At 37.4% G+C, this 18,348-nt stretch overlaps 1 protein-coding gene across 1 annotated transcript; it reads right to left on the bottom strand.

Moving 5' to 3' along the window:
• Positions 1-1,107: 1,107 nt before the first annotated feature.
• On the bottom strand, positions 1,108-1,770 carry LOC137938264 (uncharacterized). The gene is made up of 3 exons (XM_068783250.1): positions 1,704-1,770; positions 1,558-1,613; positions 1,108-1,512 (listed from the first exon to the last, which is right to left on the bottom strand). The coding sequence occupies exons 1-3, from the start codon at positions 1,768-1,770 to the stop codon at positions 1,108-1,110; spliced, it is 528 nt and encodes a 175-aa protein (XP_068639351.1).
• Positions 1,771-18,348: the final 16,578 nt, after the last annotated feature.

The raw sequence follows: 18,348 nt of genomic DNA, 5'->3' as shown, positions 1-18,348 counted from the left end.
TGTGGGTGAGAATCAATTTTCTACTTTTGGAACTTTTACATGCTTGAGTTGTTTTTTGAAAACCTAAATATAGTTTCAAATAAGATGGAGTCGAGGGAAAGGGAGCAACCTCTATCCAAAATCCAAAATTTTTTTGAGCCTTGGCTTGGAGACATACCTACATCACGAAAAGTCTAAACCTTAGAGATCTATTTTAGGTTGGGTCCTTTTGGGATAACATTTGAGGTTCTAGGTGATTTGGGTTTCCAAGCTTGTTATTCCAACTTCTTTTGGGTTACTACAACCTTTCTGGTTGATTTGGTTATCCCATGTTTGTTTGATGCCTTTTTCATTCTTAATTTCATAAATGTGGGCATAGTGACTCATCTCATTGCAATAGTGGCATCTAATGTGAGGAATGGGAGAAATTTTCTTATTTTGCTTTGTACTCTTCTTTCCAACTTTCTTCTTAGATGTGGATTTGAGAGATAGAAGTTTGACTTGATGTTCTAAGTCTAAACTCTTCTTTTCAAATGCAAGCCAATCACAAGATAGCTTGTCTATCAATTCATTTTGTCTTGAGGCATTTGCTATATATCTTTCATTAGCCTCCAACAAGCTCTTCCTTGAGCCTTGCAATCTCATGTAATTGAGCATTGCATTTTTCTTTATATTTTTTAAGACAATGAATAGACTTTTTTCTTCAATTGTATCCCAAACTGAGATCAACACTTTCTTCTTTTTGTTCTTGGGATCTTTGCTTGTAGATGGGGTTCTTTCTTCAAGCTTTGGATATGTGTTCCTTCTATGTCCTCGTTTCCCACACCCAAAACAAACATCAGTTTCCTTATAGATTTTGTCATTTTGAGTTTTATATTGGCCTTTTATGAAATTCTTCTTTTTCCTATAGATTCTTTGAAGAAGTCTTGTGATGAAACTTATGTCATCAGAGCTTTCTTCACTAGAGTTACTTTCAACACTTGTCTTGGGCTTAAGAGCAATTTTTTTAGCTTGCTCTTCCTCAACATCTTGAGGTTCCATCTCATAAGTGAGAAGGATTCATAGTAGCTATTCTCAGCTTATAGTTCTAAAGTTATCATTCTCATGCACGGTTATCTTCCTTGCCTCTCATAACTTTGGAAGTGCCTTGAGTAGCTTGTCATTTTGTCTATACAAGGAAATCTCTTCTCCTAGTATGTTCAACTCATTAATTATATGAGTGAACCTAGAGTTCATCTCAGCTATTGATTCACCTAGTTTCATTTTGAATTCATCTTCTTGGGCTAGCAATAAGCTAATTCTAGAGTCTTTTACTCTAGTGATTCCTTCATGTGTGACCTTTAGTTTTTTCCAAATTTCCTTGACAATTTTACATGTGGGGACCCTATGGAACTCATTTGGTTCTAGGTGTAAGGCCTTAGAGTTTGTCTTGAGCTGCTCTTTCTCTTTCCTAGTTAGCTCATTGAATTCATTTTCAATCGGAAGGCCATATTCAAGTTTTTGTGGCTCAAAAGGACCGTTCTCTATTACTTGCTATATGTCCAAATTCATAGATTGAAGGAAGAATTCCATTCTTACCTTCGAATATCCATATTTTTTTCCATTGAAAAAAGGTGGATAGTTGGCATATTGTTCTTCAGGGAAGAGCAATTTTTTCTTGAGATGCCATTTATTCTTTTTTCAAATTCATGAGGATTATGATTTCAATTAAGTGTTTGGCCCACTCTGATACCAATTGTTGGCCCAATGGCTTCTCAAGGGGAGGATGAATTGAGAGTATTGAATTAACATTAAGTTGCACGTGTAATAAAAATCATGCATAAAAGTAATTCGATGTAAAACAAAACATGCACATACCATAGGAGACAAACAAATTTGTTATTGAAGTTCCCCTATTGGTATTCACTGCGAGAGAACCATTGCTTGGGAAATTCTACTATTCAAAAGCTCCAATAGCCGAAATTACATAAGGAGATTTCTGTTTTCTTTAAACTACGTGTAGCTCAATACATGTATTTTACAACACCAATCTTCCCAAGAGATTGCTATTATATTCTAGCTCTAGCTGGCCCTTTGTATCTAGATTCTATAGGTTCTAGATGTAACTTTCATAAATTTAAGTAAATATATAGGAAAAATGTACACCCTTACTTGGAGAGATCATTCTCCTTGAGAGATCCAAGCTTCCTCTTCCTTGGCAACACAATGTGAAGTGATCGAAGGAGCTTGACTATATGAAAGCAAGGATGGGATGGAAAGAGACTTGAAATTTCAAAGAATATGACTCACTCCTTCACTCTGAAGCATTTTTCAGAGATTTTACAAGATTGAGAGTAAATGCTTAGGATATTTGCAAATAAATGCTCATTAAAATTTTCAATACAATGTTTGGTGGGGTATTAAAAACTTTCCCAACTCAAACTAGTCATTTTTTTCCCATTAGAAAAAACCAATACTTTGATTGATTGATCATTGTTTTGTGACTAATCGATCAATTGATCATAACAACTACTTTTCTATTAGATAGTGATATATTGATTGATGGACTGATTGATCAATATATTACAGTTGGTCTAGAAAAGTTAAGTTACTCATTCTTTGACTAGGGGATGATCGATCAATCAGAATTCCCTCTGACTATGCAATACAAATATTATCGATTAGTGCATTTCCTATGATCAATCATGTTTTATGCCTCTGACTTGCAAGATTCTGTTTGATTGGCAAGATTATGTCTGATCGATCAATCAGGTGGGGTGATCAATCATTCCATGTAAAATTTGTTTGCCTGGGTAGAATTGATCAATCAATCCAAATGGGATGATTGACCAGGCTCTACAGCATGAAATAGTCATGTTCTAATTGATGGATCAATCGACTATGGTTTCTCAATCATGCTTTATATTTCTGGCCCCTGCACTTCTAAATGATCGATCACTCCAGTGTCAGTTCAACTATGTTGACATTTAAAATATGAGAATGTTTTTTTCTCTAAGTTCTCTAACAAGTTCTAAGTGATGTTCTTAAACATATTTATATGCATTTTGTGACTTAAAGCTCCAATTTCACAATTGTACTTAACGAAGGGAGTTTAGGAATACACTCTTACATTGTGACTGAGTATGGACATTTAATTTTTACATTTGAACTCTAGTCTTCTCGTTGTCATCTTCCTCGTGGGTGCTTCTTCTAGTGATGTCCTTCAATGATGCTCGAGATCTTGTGTAGGCTTGATCGTTTTGAAGTTTTAAACCTTGAGATACATTGACTCTTGAAGGTGAAATATCTGAATACTTAGTTTTTCAAATTGTTAGATCAATTTAGTTTTGTTATCATAAAAAATAACATAGGAGTCAACCTATGCTCAACACTTAGCCATGAATTTGAAGTGCCTCACATTCATACTCTGTGATCCACTTGTCTCATACTCTGAAATTAGAAGAATGGAGGTCTTCAACTTGAGTTTTTCAAGCAAGCTAAGTATTTGCTTTTACATTCATAGTTATTTTAGTACTTTGTTTGGTTAATTTGAGTTTTGATAAATTACTTTATCTGAGTTTTGAATTTTGATATCAAAATTCTTTGAAGAGATTATCGTATACTTTTAATTTTTATACATAGTGGTGCCAATCATATTGGTAGAACCACTTAAGTATTTTTTATATTATATTATGTTGTTCCATTGATCTATCTGTTTATCAAGAGGCATATTGTGCTTGATTGAAAAGCAAGAGATCTTTGTTATGTAGTCATTTGTTAACTTGCTAAGCATCTATACTTAGTGTTGTCGTATGTCCCTATGTGGACAAGTGTTGTTCTTGCCATAAGATCTATGTATGTTTGTATTTGCTATTGCCATAAGACCATGTCTTGGCAGGTGTTGTTGTTTACATAAGTCCATATGTGGGCAAGTATTGTTGTTGATGTTGCTATTGTTGTTGTTGTTGTTATTGTTGTTTTAGTAAGTCCTTGTGTGAAAAAAGTGTTGTTATAGGTTTTTTATTTAGAGTTTGTTAACTATAAGCCCCTAGCTGTTAGGGGAAGGTGTTGTAATTGAACCTGTGTGGTTCTAATTTTTAGATGTCGTTTGGCTTTACATAGTGGATCCTTTAACTCCAAGGTAAGAGATCCCTGGGAGTAGAGCCACAATCTAAGATAGTGATTGTGAACCACTTTAAATATTCGTGTTGTGGATGTGATTATGCTAGATTGATTTAAAGTTTATATTTTTTTAGTAAACCTATTCACCCCCTATAAGTTTACTTTGAGTGAATCCTTTTCAAACTCTGTCTTAAGTCTCTTGCCAAGTGTTGATAGCTTTGTGATGAAAAATCCATAGGAACTAGTTCTTAGTTGTGTTTGTTTTCTTGCGAGTGTGGCACTCACATGTATGGGAAGGGGATCTCTACTCCTGAGTCTTACACTTCCCCTCTGCTGCACAACCTAAAGTTACACAAAGAAATATGAACATAGAAGACATGCCCAAGGAATGAATCATGAACATAGAAATCATGCCCATGGAAAACCTACAAGAAGAGAGGTTCACACCCATGCAAAGGAGACATTATTCTCAGTCATGCAAGCCATGCAAAGGGGGACGTCTTCATGCATGGATGAATCTCAGCCACCTTAAGGATCTCCTATAATTAGTTCCTTGCAGCACTGCTCATTTTCTCCTGCTGCCTAGCATTACTATGCCATTACCAATCCTCTCTATTTGGCTTGGATGGTGCCTTTTTTTTTCATTGGAGAGACTACCCTATTTCTTCTACACTACTCGTTGATACGCAGAAAGCATAGGTGTTGATAACAGGGGAGAAATTATTTTCTTCTTCTCTTGATTGTTATCTTTTGGAGAAGAAGATGCTCTTCCATTATTTGTCATAGCATAAGTGTCTGATCTCTGAATCTTGTACCTCCATTGCTCATCCTTTGATCGGTGTTTAAAGAGAAGTCTCTGCTCCTCCATTGCTCGGAAGTTGATCACTTCCAACAAATCTTCCATCACTCGGTAAATTGACTGTTGGCTTCTGATATCTCTACCAAACTCGTTGGATGAAAGTTGTTGTCATCTTCTGTCAACAGCTGTTGATCATTGGAGGCTGGCTTCTTTGCTCAGTTGGACATTAGCGGGCAAAGCGTGGTTGGTTTTATCAATGCCATCTTCAATATTAATTCTGGAAACTTACTATTCTTCATATGAGAACGACCAATTGTCTAATAATGTTATTCGAGCACTGGCATTTCATATTCCATTCCAAAAATTGCTTCACCAGATAGTCAGGCACTGGTGTGTCATTCTGAAAACGTTGTTGCTTCAAAGGAAGATATCTTCGTTCAACAAGACTTGCTGAAATGTTTTTGGATCCGTTTTTGGCTGAAAAATATTGCTTGATTAATCATTTCTTCTCTTATGAGACCACATCGAAAATGATATTCCTTCCTGGCTTTGTTGTTCATGCTCAAAATTGATCTTTTGGTATCTTCGGATCTTCGTTATTGATCTTCCGATTCATTCCATTTTTACTTTGATTGCTGAGAATATATTTGCTCTATTCGGGAAGATATCTAGTTGTTTCCAAAAATATTTGATCTTCCTCTGTTCGGAAAGATCACGACAATGTGCCAGTCAGTTTTCTCTCATTTTTTCTTTATGATCTCTCTGACAGCATTGCTTTGTTTGGAAATATTTCATATGACTCAGCTGATTGTTATTTGGTTATTGCTGCCTACCGAGTGATATGCGTGATTTACTCATTTCGAGTTACTTATTTCTCGAGTGTCAACTCCGTCGCTGTTATAGGAGACGACAACACCAGACACTGTCGAGTTAATCTAATTAATCTATAAGGTTTGCATACTGATTCTGTTCATGGGTTATTTCCTGAGCACCAGCTCTGTTGCTGTTGTCGGAAACGATGACACCAAACTTGGACCGGGTTAACTCGAACACGAGCCAACCTGACTCGGTCTACTTGCTCTCTTCTTGTGTTATACTAGTCTAGGTTCATATCTTTCTTATTCAAGGATGAACTCACTACGAATTATTTCAGGTGTCCTTATTACTCTTAAGGACTTCCATTATTTACTGATTATTTGGGCATTGGCCCATTTGTCTTGCTACTATTGTGCCTCTTTGATTGAGACATTCTTATTGAAGAAAAACTCCTCAATTGCTTGCCTTGGGTTCATTATTTACTAATTGTTGTCGTCATTGGTTATTCTAATGAAGATTTGAATTTCTTACAAAAATAAAACACAAAGTGATTACCCATTAGCCTTTGGCACTCTTTTCTCCTATCGTCATTTATTTGACTCACTTACCCTTTTGGCCAAACCTTTCAGCTTTGCTTTGGTTGGTCCTTTTATTTATAATGGGTGTTTGAAATCTTTTTGAGACTTTTTATTAGTACCCTTGGGTCTTGAAAACAATAATATGGCAATTCCTACTTCAATTCAGACTCAAATACATCAAATAAAAAACTAGAGATTATATCAAATAAGAATTATGAAATGCCTAATAAGAAATTAAGACTGACCCCCTGAAACTCCTACATTAACCAACCTTTTGGCTTTTCTTAACAAAACTTTTCCCATTTAACCCGAAGGTCCCTCCCTTTCTCATGCTTGGCGTCCAAATGCCAAAAATGACCCTATTAAACTTTACTTACCCCTAGTAATCTCCTTGCTCATCTTATAATACAAACATTAAGGATTACATTGTATACACTAATGCCTTGGAGTCATTTGTATGTCTTTCAAAGAAGCTCCATTGGGAAGTTTTACTTTTTATTAGGTGTAAAATAGTATTTTATAATTTTAATTAGGGTATTACATTTTGATGTAAGGGTACGTTGGATATATATGGTTAGGAGTTTTTGCTAATAGCTTGTGAGATTTGTTAGTACATATGTACTAGCAATGGGTTGGTTCCATTCCCATGGACAAACCATTCTTCCATGTAGACCAATTTTATTTATCCTTTTCATGTTATTAGAGGGGACTAATATCACTAACAAATTTTAAATCTGTATTTACACGTTTACTCCTCTCCTCGCTATATCGAATCCTAGGGGTGGGCACAAGTAGGAATTGTAGAGTTCTTGAAAACCTAAATTCCAATACTAAAGCTTGACCCTGAAACCCAACCATTCCCCTTTCTCTAAACCTTGTCTCCACTTCATTTCCTTTTCACTCAACCTCGTCCTCATTTCAAGTGAGAAAGAGAAAATATGACTATTACGTTACAAGCTCTTGGATTACCATAATTCTAGGAAAAGAGATCAAAATGACAAGGAAAAGAGGAAGGGGAGAGAAAAATAAAAAGGGTAATGAAAGAGACTTACAATTACTTCAATCAAAGGGACGATAGATAAAATTAATTAGCAAAATAAAAATTAGTAAATTAACTAGAAGAAAATTAAATAGGAAATAAATTAAACAAACAAAATTCAATGCAGCAAACAATCCTATTGAGGGGAGAAGTTATGGAAAAAATATTTACCCCAGTGAAGATTCATTATTATACACTGAAAACTTGTCTTTACAATTTATTTGAGAATTAGGGGAGTTACAAAATATTGACTTTGTATGATAAACAACACCAACAAGATCAGCAACCTGTGAGACAATATTATCCATCTGTTCTTTGATCCCGATGAGAGCTACTCATTTACTATCTCGTTGTGGATTGATTTGTCTACAATAGGAGTTGAGGAGCTTGAACTTGATTTGAGTGGGGTTATGTAGTTTGAACTTGATGATTATCAGAGGATGAAGAAATTCAAAAAACTAGACTGTTTGTGCTCTTGTCCATCAATATCTTCACTCAACTTAACCTGATGCAAAAAAGGAGCCTCATTATGATTTCAAGGGACTCAAATCTCAAAGTCAAAGGAGTTGGAGTGCTTGTGCTTGATTTGAGTGGAAGTGTAAGGCACTCCGACACGACAGATGATGATGATATCAGGTGGGGGATGAATAAATGAGGAATGCCAAACTCTTTGTTCTCTTGTCCATCAATATTATCTCTCAACTGAACTTGGTGCATAGTCGAGCCTCTCCGCATGATTTCAAAGGTTTCCAAGCCCTAAGAAGTGTTGTTCTCTATGGTATGACCCTTAATGGTGTTCAATTAGGTGAGATAATTTGACTTGACTTTAAGTTACCGCGACTCCCTGAAGTCACTGAAGAGATTAATAGTGGAGTCATGTTTCGATGTCATCACATACTCTTATTTCTTGTCCATCAATATCTGCATTCAACTTTACCTGATGCCTAAAGGAGCCTCATTACGATTTCAAGGGAGTGAAATATCTAAAAAGTGAAAGTAGTGAAGATTAATCATCTTCGGCCCAAGAGATGAAAATAAGTAAGCCAAACTTGAAGAGTCTTGAGTAGAAGGGTAGATTTTTTGACAAGCCAATTTTCAAAGACATCCCCTCCTTGAATGAAATTTACTAAGATGCTCATCCTTGACCTCGATTTCTTCTTTGATCTATCCATGGATGTAAACCACTAGAACTCAAGTTTTTCAAATTGAATGCTCAACCCAGCCAGCTGCTACCTTGAACCATCACATTTGTCAAAATGAATGCTCAACCCAGCCAGCTGCTACCTTGAACCATCACATTTGTCAAATTGAATGTTCAACCCAACCACTTCAGCCTCTATACCGGTTGGGTTGAGCATTTCAATTTGAAAAATTGGATAGTTGAACTTGTCAATATCTTAGGTAATAGCGGAGCTCCAATAAACTTCTTGTCAGGACCCCGTCGTGTTTACCTGTTATAAGCAAGAAAACGAACTTAAACAGAGTTCAGATGATTTAAGAAAGCACCATTAAAGAAAAAAAAGCAAAGAGGATTCAAATAGCGATAGCAAGAGCATCAGAATTGCACATTTTAAAGAGATGAATGAATGAGAAAAAGGCTTACAAATGGATCAATTGCAGTACAGTAATCCAATCTCCTAGAAAAAAAGTGGATCACAACTTTGAATAGCTATGTTGTTCCTCTTCTTTGCTGCAATTTCTTTACAAAACACAAAAGAAGAAAAAGATGAAAGGAAAGATAAAACACTCTTGATTCTCTTTCCCTCTACTCTCATTATTCTTATGTCTCTCCTGCTTTATATAACTCTTGTTTACACATTTTTGATGGTAACAAACAATGCAAACCTGATGACGGGGCGTGACAGATGTTGTTGTGTTGGCAACCGTTTCAGGATGGAAGCAAAAAGTGCCATTAGGCAAACAGCCACATGGACGAGAGCTGTTAGAACCGAACTTGACCCATCGGTCCGATCATAATTGAACTGGGTAAGATTAGGTCCGATTCAATGCTAACAAAAGTTATGTGAAAAAATGCAGTTATAGCAGTCAATCAAACTGCTGACTTATATCTAATGAGACGATCGAGTGCACTACATCTCCCGTTACCGTTCGATCACAATTAACTTCATCCAAAGGTTGTTTCTTATTAGAAATATTTTTACAAAATTGCAACGGAATATAAAAGCTAAAGTAAACCCTAACACTCGTAACCCTCGTGGCTCTTTCCCTCTCAGAACGACATCACAATTTTACTGCACTCTTAGTATCACATGATTACATAGCTTAGGCCTAACAAAACCATTGTATGGCTTTTTCTATTTCTCTATAAAAATAAATATGACCAATCGCAATCCGAATGTTTATACAAAGGATTTATTCTTCTTCTTTTTTTAACTTATCACTATTAAATAGTGTCCATAAATCGCACGAAAGGTTCTCGAGGATTATTAATAATAACCAAGTCTTTAATTTATTTATTTTAATAATTACCTAAAAATATTTTCTGTAACATTGGGATAAGAATAAATCATCTATGAGATAATAATTTAATTATATAATAAATTATATTTAATAATTGATATTAACTAATTACTTGATCAATAACTCAATTAGTTACTTCACAAGTCATATTACATTAACATGACTTGATCAATTTATAATGTGCATCAATATGATCATTCAAATTATTATACTCTCACCAATTAATAATTTAAATCGCGAACCAAATAGTTATATTTAGCTTATAGTTTACTTTTTCTAACTTTGAAAGTATTTCCATCAATATACAAAGAATTTATGTGTATCTCACTAATTAATTTCTATTTTCCTTTTTAAGAAAATCTATAGAAAATTTTTTTATCAAAATGATTATTTATAAGGATAATTGAAATTTTTTAATAATATCAAATAAATTACTTAATTAAAATATATTAATTAATTTTTATATTATTTTAACCAAATTAAGTTGATTGATCATTTAATTTTTTAATTTAACTTTAATATTTTAATTAAATATTTTCTTAAAATACAACAAATAAATTATAATAATATTTAATGAAAATTTAAATTCTAATTTTAATTGTTTTATTTATTCCATTGATAAAATTCTTATCTCATTTCACATAAAAGCACTATTATACTTGATTAATGACTTACATAGCACTATGTTGGTAGTAAGAGAAAATGTTAAATATAACTATATGTGAGACTAGGTGATTAGTTATCTGTGATTATATTTTTTTCCTACTTATTCTCGATAAAATTATTCCATCTAGAATAATATATATTTCTTGATGATTTTTGAAATTCGCTGAGAATAAGTGAATATTTCTCTATAATGTTTTTGTTTTTCTACTTATTTTCAATGAAATTGTTTTATCAAGAATAGCATATATTTACCAGAATTTTTGAATTTTATCAAGAATAAGTAGATATTTCTCAATTAATCTTTGTTGTTAATGTTTCCTACTTATTCTTGGCAAAATTATTTCGTTGAGAAAAAATATATTTCTCAATGATTTTTTATTTCATAGAGAATAGTGGATATTTTTTATTTTTTCCTAACTATTTCTTAGAGAAATTTCTTCTCTAAGAATAGTATATATTTCACAAAGATTTTTAATTTCACCAATAATAAGTGATTTTTATTTTTATTATCCCTTCTTTTTTTTTTGGGGAAATTATTTGATCGAGAATAGCATATATTTCTAAGAGATTTTTAAAATTTTCCAATAATTAGTTTATATTTTTGTTTTGTCTTTCTCTAACTTATTCTCGAGGTTTTTTTTGTCAAGAATAGTATATATTTCTTGGTGATTTTTTAATTACTTTGAGAATAATTGAATATTTTTATTTTTAATTTCCCCTCTTATTCTTGGCGAAATAATTTTTCAAAAATAATATATCTTTTTGTTAATCTTTGAATTTATTTGAGAGTAAGTGAATTATTTTTCTTTTTTTTCCTAGCTTATTATTGACAGGATAGTTTCGACTAGAATATCTTGGTGATTTTTTAATTTCATTGAGAATAATTGGTTCTCTCCATTTAGTGGGAATCTTTTTCTCAACAACATTCAAATTTCATCGAGAAATATATACTTATCTCAATAAAAATTCATGGAGAAGAAAAAAATTTGAGAAACATAAATTTTCCTATAGCATAAGAAGTTAGAGCATCTCAATTGAAGATGGCTATGAACTACTTCCGACAAGCACACTCCTACTTAGGTTGTTTGATTTGGATGTAAGTTGAATTATGTCTAAACTTGTAGCCTTTGCATGAAGTCTTTACTTGAATTGGACACAATCATGTTCAAGCTAGGGAGTAAAAAGTATATAATCAGAAAAGAGTAAATGATTTTATATGTTGTGTTGGCCCCAAGATCCCTATTAAGATAATATTACTAATGATATATGTTAAGTATGAGGCGCATAAAAAAAGCCCTTTAAAAAAATTTCTAACAGCATATTCGTTCGATCCACCATGGCCCATTTCAATGATCCATAGAAAAGGGAAGAAATTTGCTCATACTAGAAAGCGCACCATCAACATCTAGTAGCACCATTTGACTTAAAAGACAAAGGAAGAATCATTTTTTTTGGAAACAATCGGTCCAAAAAAGGCAGGAAGAATAAAATGAGCAAAAGGAGATGACCATATAGGAAGAAATAAAAATTGAAGTGCCAATAGTTGAAGCAGTCAAACCCATCTATAAAAATCAAGCAAGCATGTGGTGAAATCAGAGCAAGAAGAGTTGACCCCTAAGGAAGAAGGAATTGACCTCATGTCATGATGGAGTGAGCATGTTACTGTCCCGGGTCATGGGTCGAGTAACATGGCGTGGGATTTGTGAATCCAGCACTGTTACCGAGTTGCTAGACTTGGTAAGGAGGGTTAAAGATCCCTTCTTTGGCTAATTTTCCACCAGTGATCAGTCTCCCTTTTTATAAACTCATTCTAATGTTAAAGTTATAGCTAGAATGGAATTAATTCAGGTGCAGAGATAATGGAAGAATACCTGTTCTTGCTCACGTAAATCAGGGTTTCGACCCTAATTTGATGCAGCTCGTGCTAGGATTTGAAGGCCTAGCTTAGGGGGCAGCCTTGGCTCACGTTGATGGCTGTTCTTGCTCTATTTCCGTGATGATTCCCCAACAAGAGGAGTTGCTTTAATCCTTCATGTGGAAGAACCAGAACTCTTCCCTTTTTGTTGCTCGTCAAGAGGGAATTGAACCCTACTTGTTGTTGACGCTGATGAGGAGGGAAGACCCTCTCTTTGGGCTCAAGAAAGGGGCAAGAAGCTCCTCATCTTAGTATGGATGATGATGGATGAAGTTGGGTGAAGATGGATGGCAATGGAGGGTGAAGGATAGGTTGGATTTTTGGAGTAAACCATAAACTAGATATAAAGAGGTGATCTCAACCTATTTACACTAGGTTATTCTAAAATCTCAAAGCTTACCTATTTCATTCATTCATTTCCCTTAAATAGATCTCATCATGGGGTTTTAGGGTTAGGGTTACAATAATTCCCCATAATGCCCCTACATATAAAAGTAATTAGAAATAACTCCTACTTAAAACAATATAAGAAATAAATCCTACTCAAAGTAATATAAGAAATAAATCCTATTGAGTGAGTTGTTGTTGCCTCCTTCGTTGTGGGACTCGGTGTGCTATTGAGTCCACAACATCTGCCTCCCCATGGAGAAAGACCTCAAACTCAAAAGGTGGGTAGACCAGTTTGAAGATGTCGACACGTTCCCATGTGGCAGCATTGGGGTCAGTGTCCGTCCACTGAACGAGAATGTCCCGATGGTCATTGGGCAATCGCGCGTGTAACCTCACGGCTGGGTTAAGAATAACCTTGCCATGATCAACCGGTGGTAGGAATGGAGCGGATGTAGGCTGTGCCTCGGTAATTTGAGTTGATAGGCGACTGGTCCCATGCCTTGAAGAATGAGAAAAGGTAAAAAAAATTGGGGAGATAGCTTATGACGTGGAGGTCCCGCAAGAGACTGCTGACGGTAGGGCTGGAGCCGTAGCCACATATACTCCCCAATCTCAAAAGAGACCTCACGGTGGCCTTTGTTGGAGACATCCTTCATCTGATCTTGGGCACGTCAAAGGCATTCTGTGATATTTTGTAGCAGTAGATCCTTGTCCATGAGCGCCTGATCAATCACGTCCATGTAGGTGGACCCTAGGTTGTACGAGAGAAAGCGAGGTGGACCCCGGCCATATATAACCCAGAAAGAAGTGGTTTGCAAGGCAGAGTGGAACCAATTGCCGCTGACGATCACCCACCAAGCACCATAGATACATCTCGATGGTGCAGTTCACCACCTCTGTCTATCTGTCTGTCTGTGGATGATAGGCGGAGGAGAACTTCAATTTAGTCTCACTCAATCGAAAAAGTTCCCACCAAAAGGTGCTCGTGAAAATTGCATCTCTGTCACTCACAATGGATTCTAGAATGCCATGTAAGCGGACTATCTACTCCAGGATAGTCTGAGCAACCCGTGTTGCTGTATAAGGATGAGCCAGCAGTATAAAATGTCCGTACTTGGAGAATCTATCAACCACCACAAAAAGTACAGATTTGCCGGAGGACAGGGGTAGAGTAGACCTTCCACAAAATCCATCAAAATGTCGGCCCAAACCTGGTTAGGAAGGGCCAGAGGCTGGAGAAGACCTGCTGGACTCAAGTGCTCGGCTTTGTTGTGCTGGCAGACCTGACAGTCGCCCACATAAGTCGCAATAGAGGGTTTCATGGCTTGCCAGTAAAAATCAGCTCGAATTCTGTGCAAGGTCTTTTGTATCCCCTCGTGTGTACTATCATGGTAGGCCGAGAGAATAGCTGGAATCAACTCGGACCCAGGTGGAAGGCAAAGCCGCTACTCATAATAAATAAGTGAATCCTGGATGGATCACTTCGAATTCGTTGTCCCTTCCGAAATCTTCTGATGCAGTCCCTACAGTGCAGGGTCAGTGGCAAGTGCGTCTCTCACCAAGTCCACAATGAGAAATCTCGGTTGGCTGATCGAATAGACCGACTGCTGATCCTAAAAACACTGTGACAAGGCATCTGCCACCTTATTTAATCTCTCCGCATGATATTCCACCTAGAAGTCAAACCCCAACAACTTACTGATCCAATGTTGTTGTGGCGATGTCATCAAATGCTGTTCTAGTAGGAATTTAAGGCTGTAGTGATCAGTGCGTATGAGAAAAGCCCAGCCCCAGAGATGAGGCCTCCAATGTTGGACCGCCTTGGCTAACCCAATCAATTAGTGCTCATAGGCTGCCAGCTTGTGATGAGGAACTGCCAACTGTCTGCTAAAATACGCAATAGGATGGCCCAACTGCTGTAAAACAACCCCAATGCCCACGCCCAAAGCGTCACACTCTACCACGAACAATTTGTCAAAGTTGGGAAGTTGTAATACTGGCGCAGATACGAGGGCAGCTTTGAGTGCCACAAATGACTTGGTGGCCTCCTCATTCCAAATAATGGAATTTTTCTTGAGTAGACTGGTCAATGGTGTTGTCACTGGCCCATAGTTCTGAATAAATTTGCGGTAGTAGCCCGCAAGACCCAAAAAACCCCTTAATGCAGAACACGACTGTGGCTGCGGCCACTCGTGAATAGCTCGGATCTTCTCAAGATCCACCGTAACCCCCTCATGTGAGATAATGTGTCCCAGAAAAGAACACTTGGAATGTTTCAAATAGAGCTGATGTGCTCGTAACAAGTCGAAAACAATCCTCAAGTGTGCCAAGTGCTCCTCAACCGACTTGCTATATATCAAAATATCATCGAAAAATACAAGAACAAATTTTTGAAGATAGGGGCTAAATACCTCATTCATCAAAGCTTGAAAAGTGGAGGGTGCATTGGATAACCCAAACGGCATGACGACGAACTCAAAGTGGCCATGGTGCGTGTGGAACGCCGTCTTCTTGATATCAGAGGGGTGCATCTGGACCTGATGGCATCCCAAACGGAGGTCGAGTTTAGTGAATAACCACGACCCATGTAACTCATCCAAGAGCTCATCCACTACAGGAATCGGAAACTTGTCTTTTACTGTCTGCACATTCAACTCCCGATAATCCACACAGAACCTCCATCTTCCATCATGTTTCTTCACAAGTAAGATGGATGAAGAGAACAGGGAGCGACTAGGACGAATATGACCTTGTTTCAACATATCCTGGCACTGACGCTCTATCTCATCCTTCTGAAGGTGTGGGTAATGGTACGGTCGCATGACCACTACCTCAGATCCTGGTTTCAGACAGATCTTGTGGTCACAGTGCCTCATGGGAGGCAAACCCTAAGGCTCCTGGAAGAGGTCAGAGAACTCCTCAACCAGACCCTCATTAGTACTGTCAGGCTGTTCATGTGTCTGCAAAGTGTGCATGCGGTGGGCCCTGTCCACCTGACAACCCTGTAAGAGCACCCGACTCCCGGCCAAATCAAAGCTCATGGTTAAAGCCGAAAAGTCCCACAGAATGGGCCCCAATGTTTGTAACCATTTAATGCCTAATACCATATCAAATCCCACCAGGGGAATAACAAAAAATTCAGCATTAAACTAAGTAGAGCCAATGGAAAAATTTACCACCTTACTAATCTCATAGCTAGGGACCTTCTCGCCATTGGCCATTGAGACGGTGGCTGTCGGATGAGTGTGTATCGGGAGCTGGAGATGCGATGCGGCTGTCAAACTCAAAAAATTGTGTGTACTCCCTGAGTCGACTAGTCCCACCAGTTCTTGATTGATGACATGAGCTCAAACTTGCATTGTATTAGGCGATTTCTGGCCAGTAATAGCATGCAAGGATATCTCCTGTGGTTCCTCCTCAATAATATCCTCTGGCTCCTCTGGATCCTCTGAATTCTCCACCTCGAGCCAAAATAATCATTTACATTGGTGTCCTACCCGATACTGCTCATCGCAGTAATAATATAAATTTTTGGACCGCCTTTCTGCCATCTCCGCACTCGTTAATTTTTTTATTAAGCTTGGTAGGGAATTACCAGGGTGGGGATTGGCTACCCGAGTCGTAGTCGGAGTGTGTCTCGATGAGGCTACCCGGAGATGCTCCCTGAGATGAATTATAGTGGCTCCCTTGCCACATGGAGGAAGTTTTCCTCTCACCTGACCAACCCGGCTTACGTTGCTGCAACTGTTGTCATTGTTCCATTGCATAAGCTAAATCCGTAGGCATAAGGAGTTCTACCTCTAGCCGTAAATACTCATTGAGACCTACTGTGAATCGCGAGACCTGCTGGTCAATCAATACCCTCTCACCAGCACGAGCCAACTTTTCCTGGAATAGTTTTTGATAATGTTCCACTGAACCAATTTGTCGCAATAGGAGTAACTCTCCTAGGGGGTTGCTGTTGGCGGAAGGGCCAAATCTAACTGTGCATAGATTTTTAAATTCTCTCCAAGTCATCCCAAGTCTCTCTTTCTCTACTTGAGTAACCCATAACATGGCTTCATCTATCATATGGAACGAGGCTAGTTGCACCTTATTCCATTCAGTAGTCCCTTGGTTCAATTTTTTTTTTCACATCTATGCAACCAAATTAAGGGATCAACTGAACCATTGAAAGAGGGAAACTCTAACTTAGTGTACCTTGGAACTGTGCCTCCATGCTGGGGTCCTTGGACAGCAGTGCGCCCAGGCCACTGTTCCCCTCTTCTGTGATATGGTTGAGCAACCTCTCTCACCTCTGGACTCTGATGTCTCTCTGCCCTCAACTCCGTTAGCATGCTGATGACTCGGCTCATCTCTTCTTCCAAACCACAAACCTTCCCCAACACTGATTGTGCTATTTCAAGGCTATCTTCTATCTTTTGTATCCTTATTTGGATTTCTTCATTTCTGATATTATCCCCCATGTTACCCTGCTCTGATACCAAGTTGTTACGGTCCCGGGTCATGGTTCGAGTAACACGGCGTGGGATTTATGAATCCAGCACTGGTACTGAGTTGGTGGACTCGGTAAGGAGGCTTAAAGATCCCTTCTTTGGCTAATCTTCCACCAGTGAGAATGGAATTAATTCAGGTGGAGAGATAATGGAAGAATACCTGTTCTTGCTCACGTAAATCAGGGTTTCAACCCTGATTTGATGCAACTCGTGCTAGAATTTGAAGGCCTAGCTTAGGGAGCAACCTTGGCTCAAGTTGATGGTTGTTCTTGCTCTATTTCCGTGATGATTCCCCAACAAGAAGAGTTTCTTTAATCCTTCATGTGAAAGAACTAGGACTCTTCCCTTTTTGCAGCTTGTCAAGAGGGAATTGAACCCTACTTGTTGTTGACGCTGATGAGGAGGGAAGGTCCTCTCTTTGGGCTCAAAAAAGGGGCAGGAAGTTCCTCTTCTTAGTATGGATGATGATGGATGAAGTTGGGTGAAGATGAATGGTAATGGACGGTGAAGGATAGGTTGGATTTTTGGAGTAAACCCTAAAATCGAGATCAAGAGGTGATCTCAACCTGTTTACACTAGGTTATTCTAAAATCTCAAAGCTTACCTATTTCGTTCATTCCATTTCCTTAAATTGATCACGTCATGGAGTTTTAGGGTTAGGGTTACAATCATTCCCCATAATGCCCCTACATATAAAAGTAATTAGAAGTAACTCCTACTTAAAATAATATAAGAAATAAATCCTACTCAAAGTAATATGCGAAATAAATCTTGTTGAGTGAGTCGTTATTGCCTCCTTCGTTGTGTGACTTGGTGTGCTATTGAGTCCACAACAGAGGAAAACAGTAGTGGGAGGAGTTGATTATTGTACTAAAGTGCATATAGTAAGAGTCGACAACACCGAAGGAGTTGACCACATCTGAGTGAAAAACAACAAAAAAGATTTGACTCTATGCACTAAAAAGTTCTGAAATAAAAAAAAAATCAGTTGACCCTTATAGGGTGCAAAAGCAAGAGGAGTTGAACTCTGGGGCGGAGAGGATTCAAACTATGGGGAGGATTCGACTACAAAATCAAGCTATTATAAG

This window comes from Aristolochia californica, unplaced genomic scaffold, assembly GCF_029961685.1.
Source record: "Aristolochia californica isolate CCGP_79_NKW_82.1479 unplaced genomic scaffold, dmAriCali1.0.hap1 SCAF_8, whole genome shotgun sequence".
Taxonomy (NCBI): domain Eukaryota; kingdom Viridiplantae; phylum Streptophyta; class Magnoliopsida; order Piperales; family Aristolochiaceae; genus Aristolochia; species Aristolochia californica.
The sequence above is the reverse complement of the archived record's forward strand: the minus strand, read 5'-3'. Positions and strand labels throughout refer to the sequence as shown.

Coding starts and splice junctions, on each gene's coding strand:
- LOC137938264 (XM_068783250.1), bottom strand. CDS start 1,770: ATGTTAATTCAATACTCTCAATTCATCCTCCCCTTGAGAAGCCATTGG. Junction 1,614..1,703: donor GGCCAACAATTGGTATCAGA/GTGGGCCAAACA, acceptor TCTTCCCTGAAG/AACAATATGCCAACTATCCA. Junction 1,513..1,557: donor AAAAATATGGATATTCGAAG/GTAAGAATGGAA, acceptor TTGGACATATAG/CAAGTAATAGAGAACGGTCC.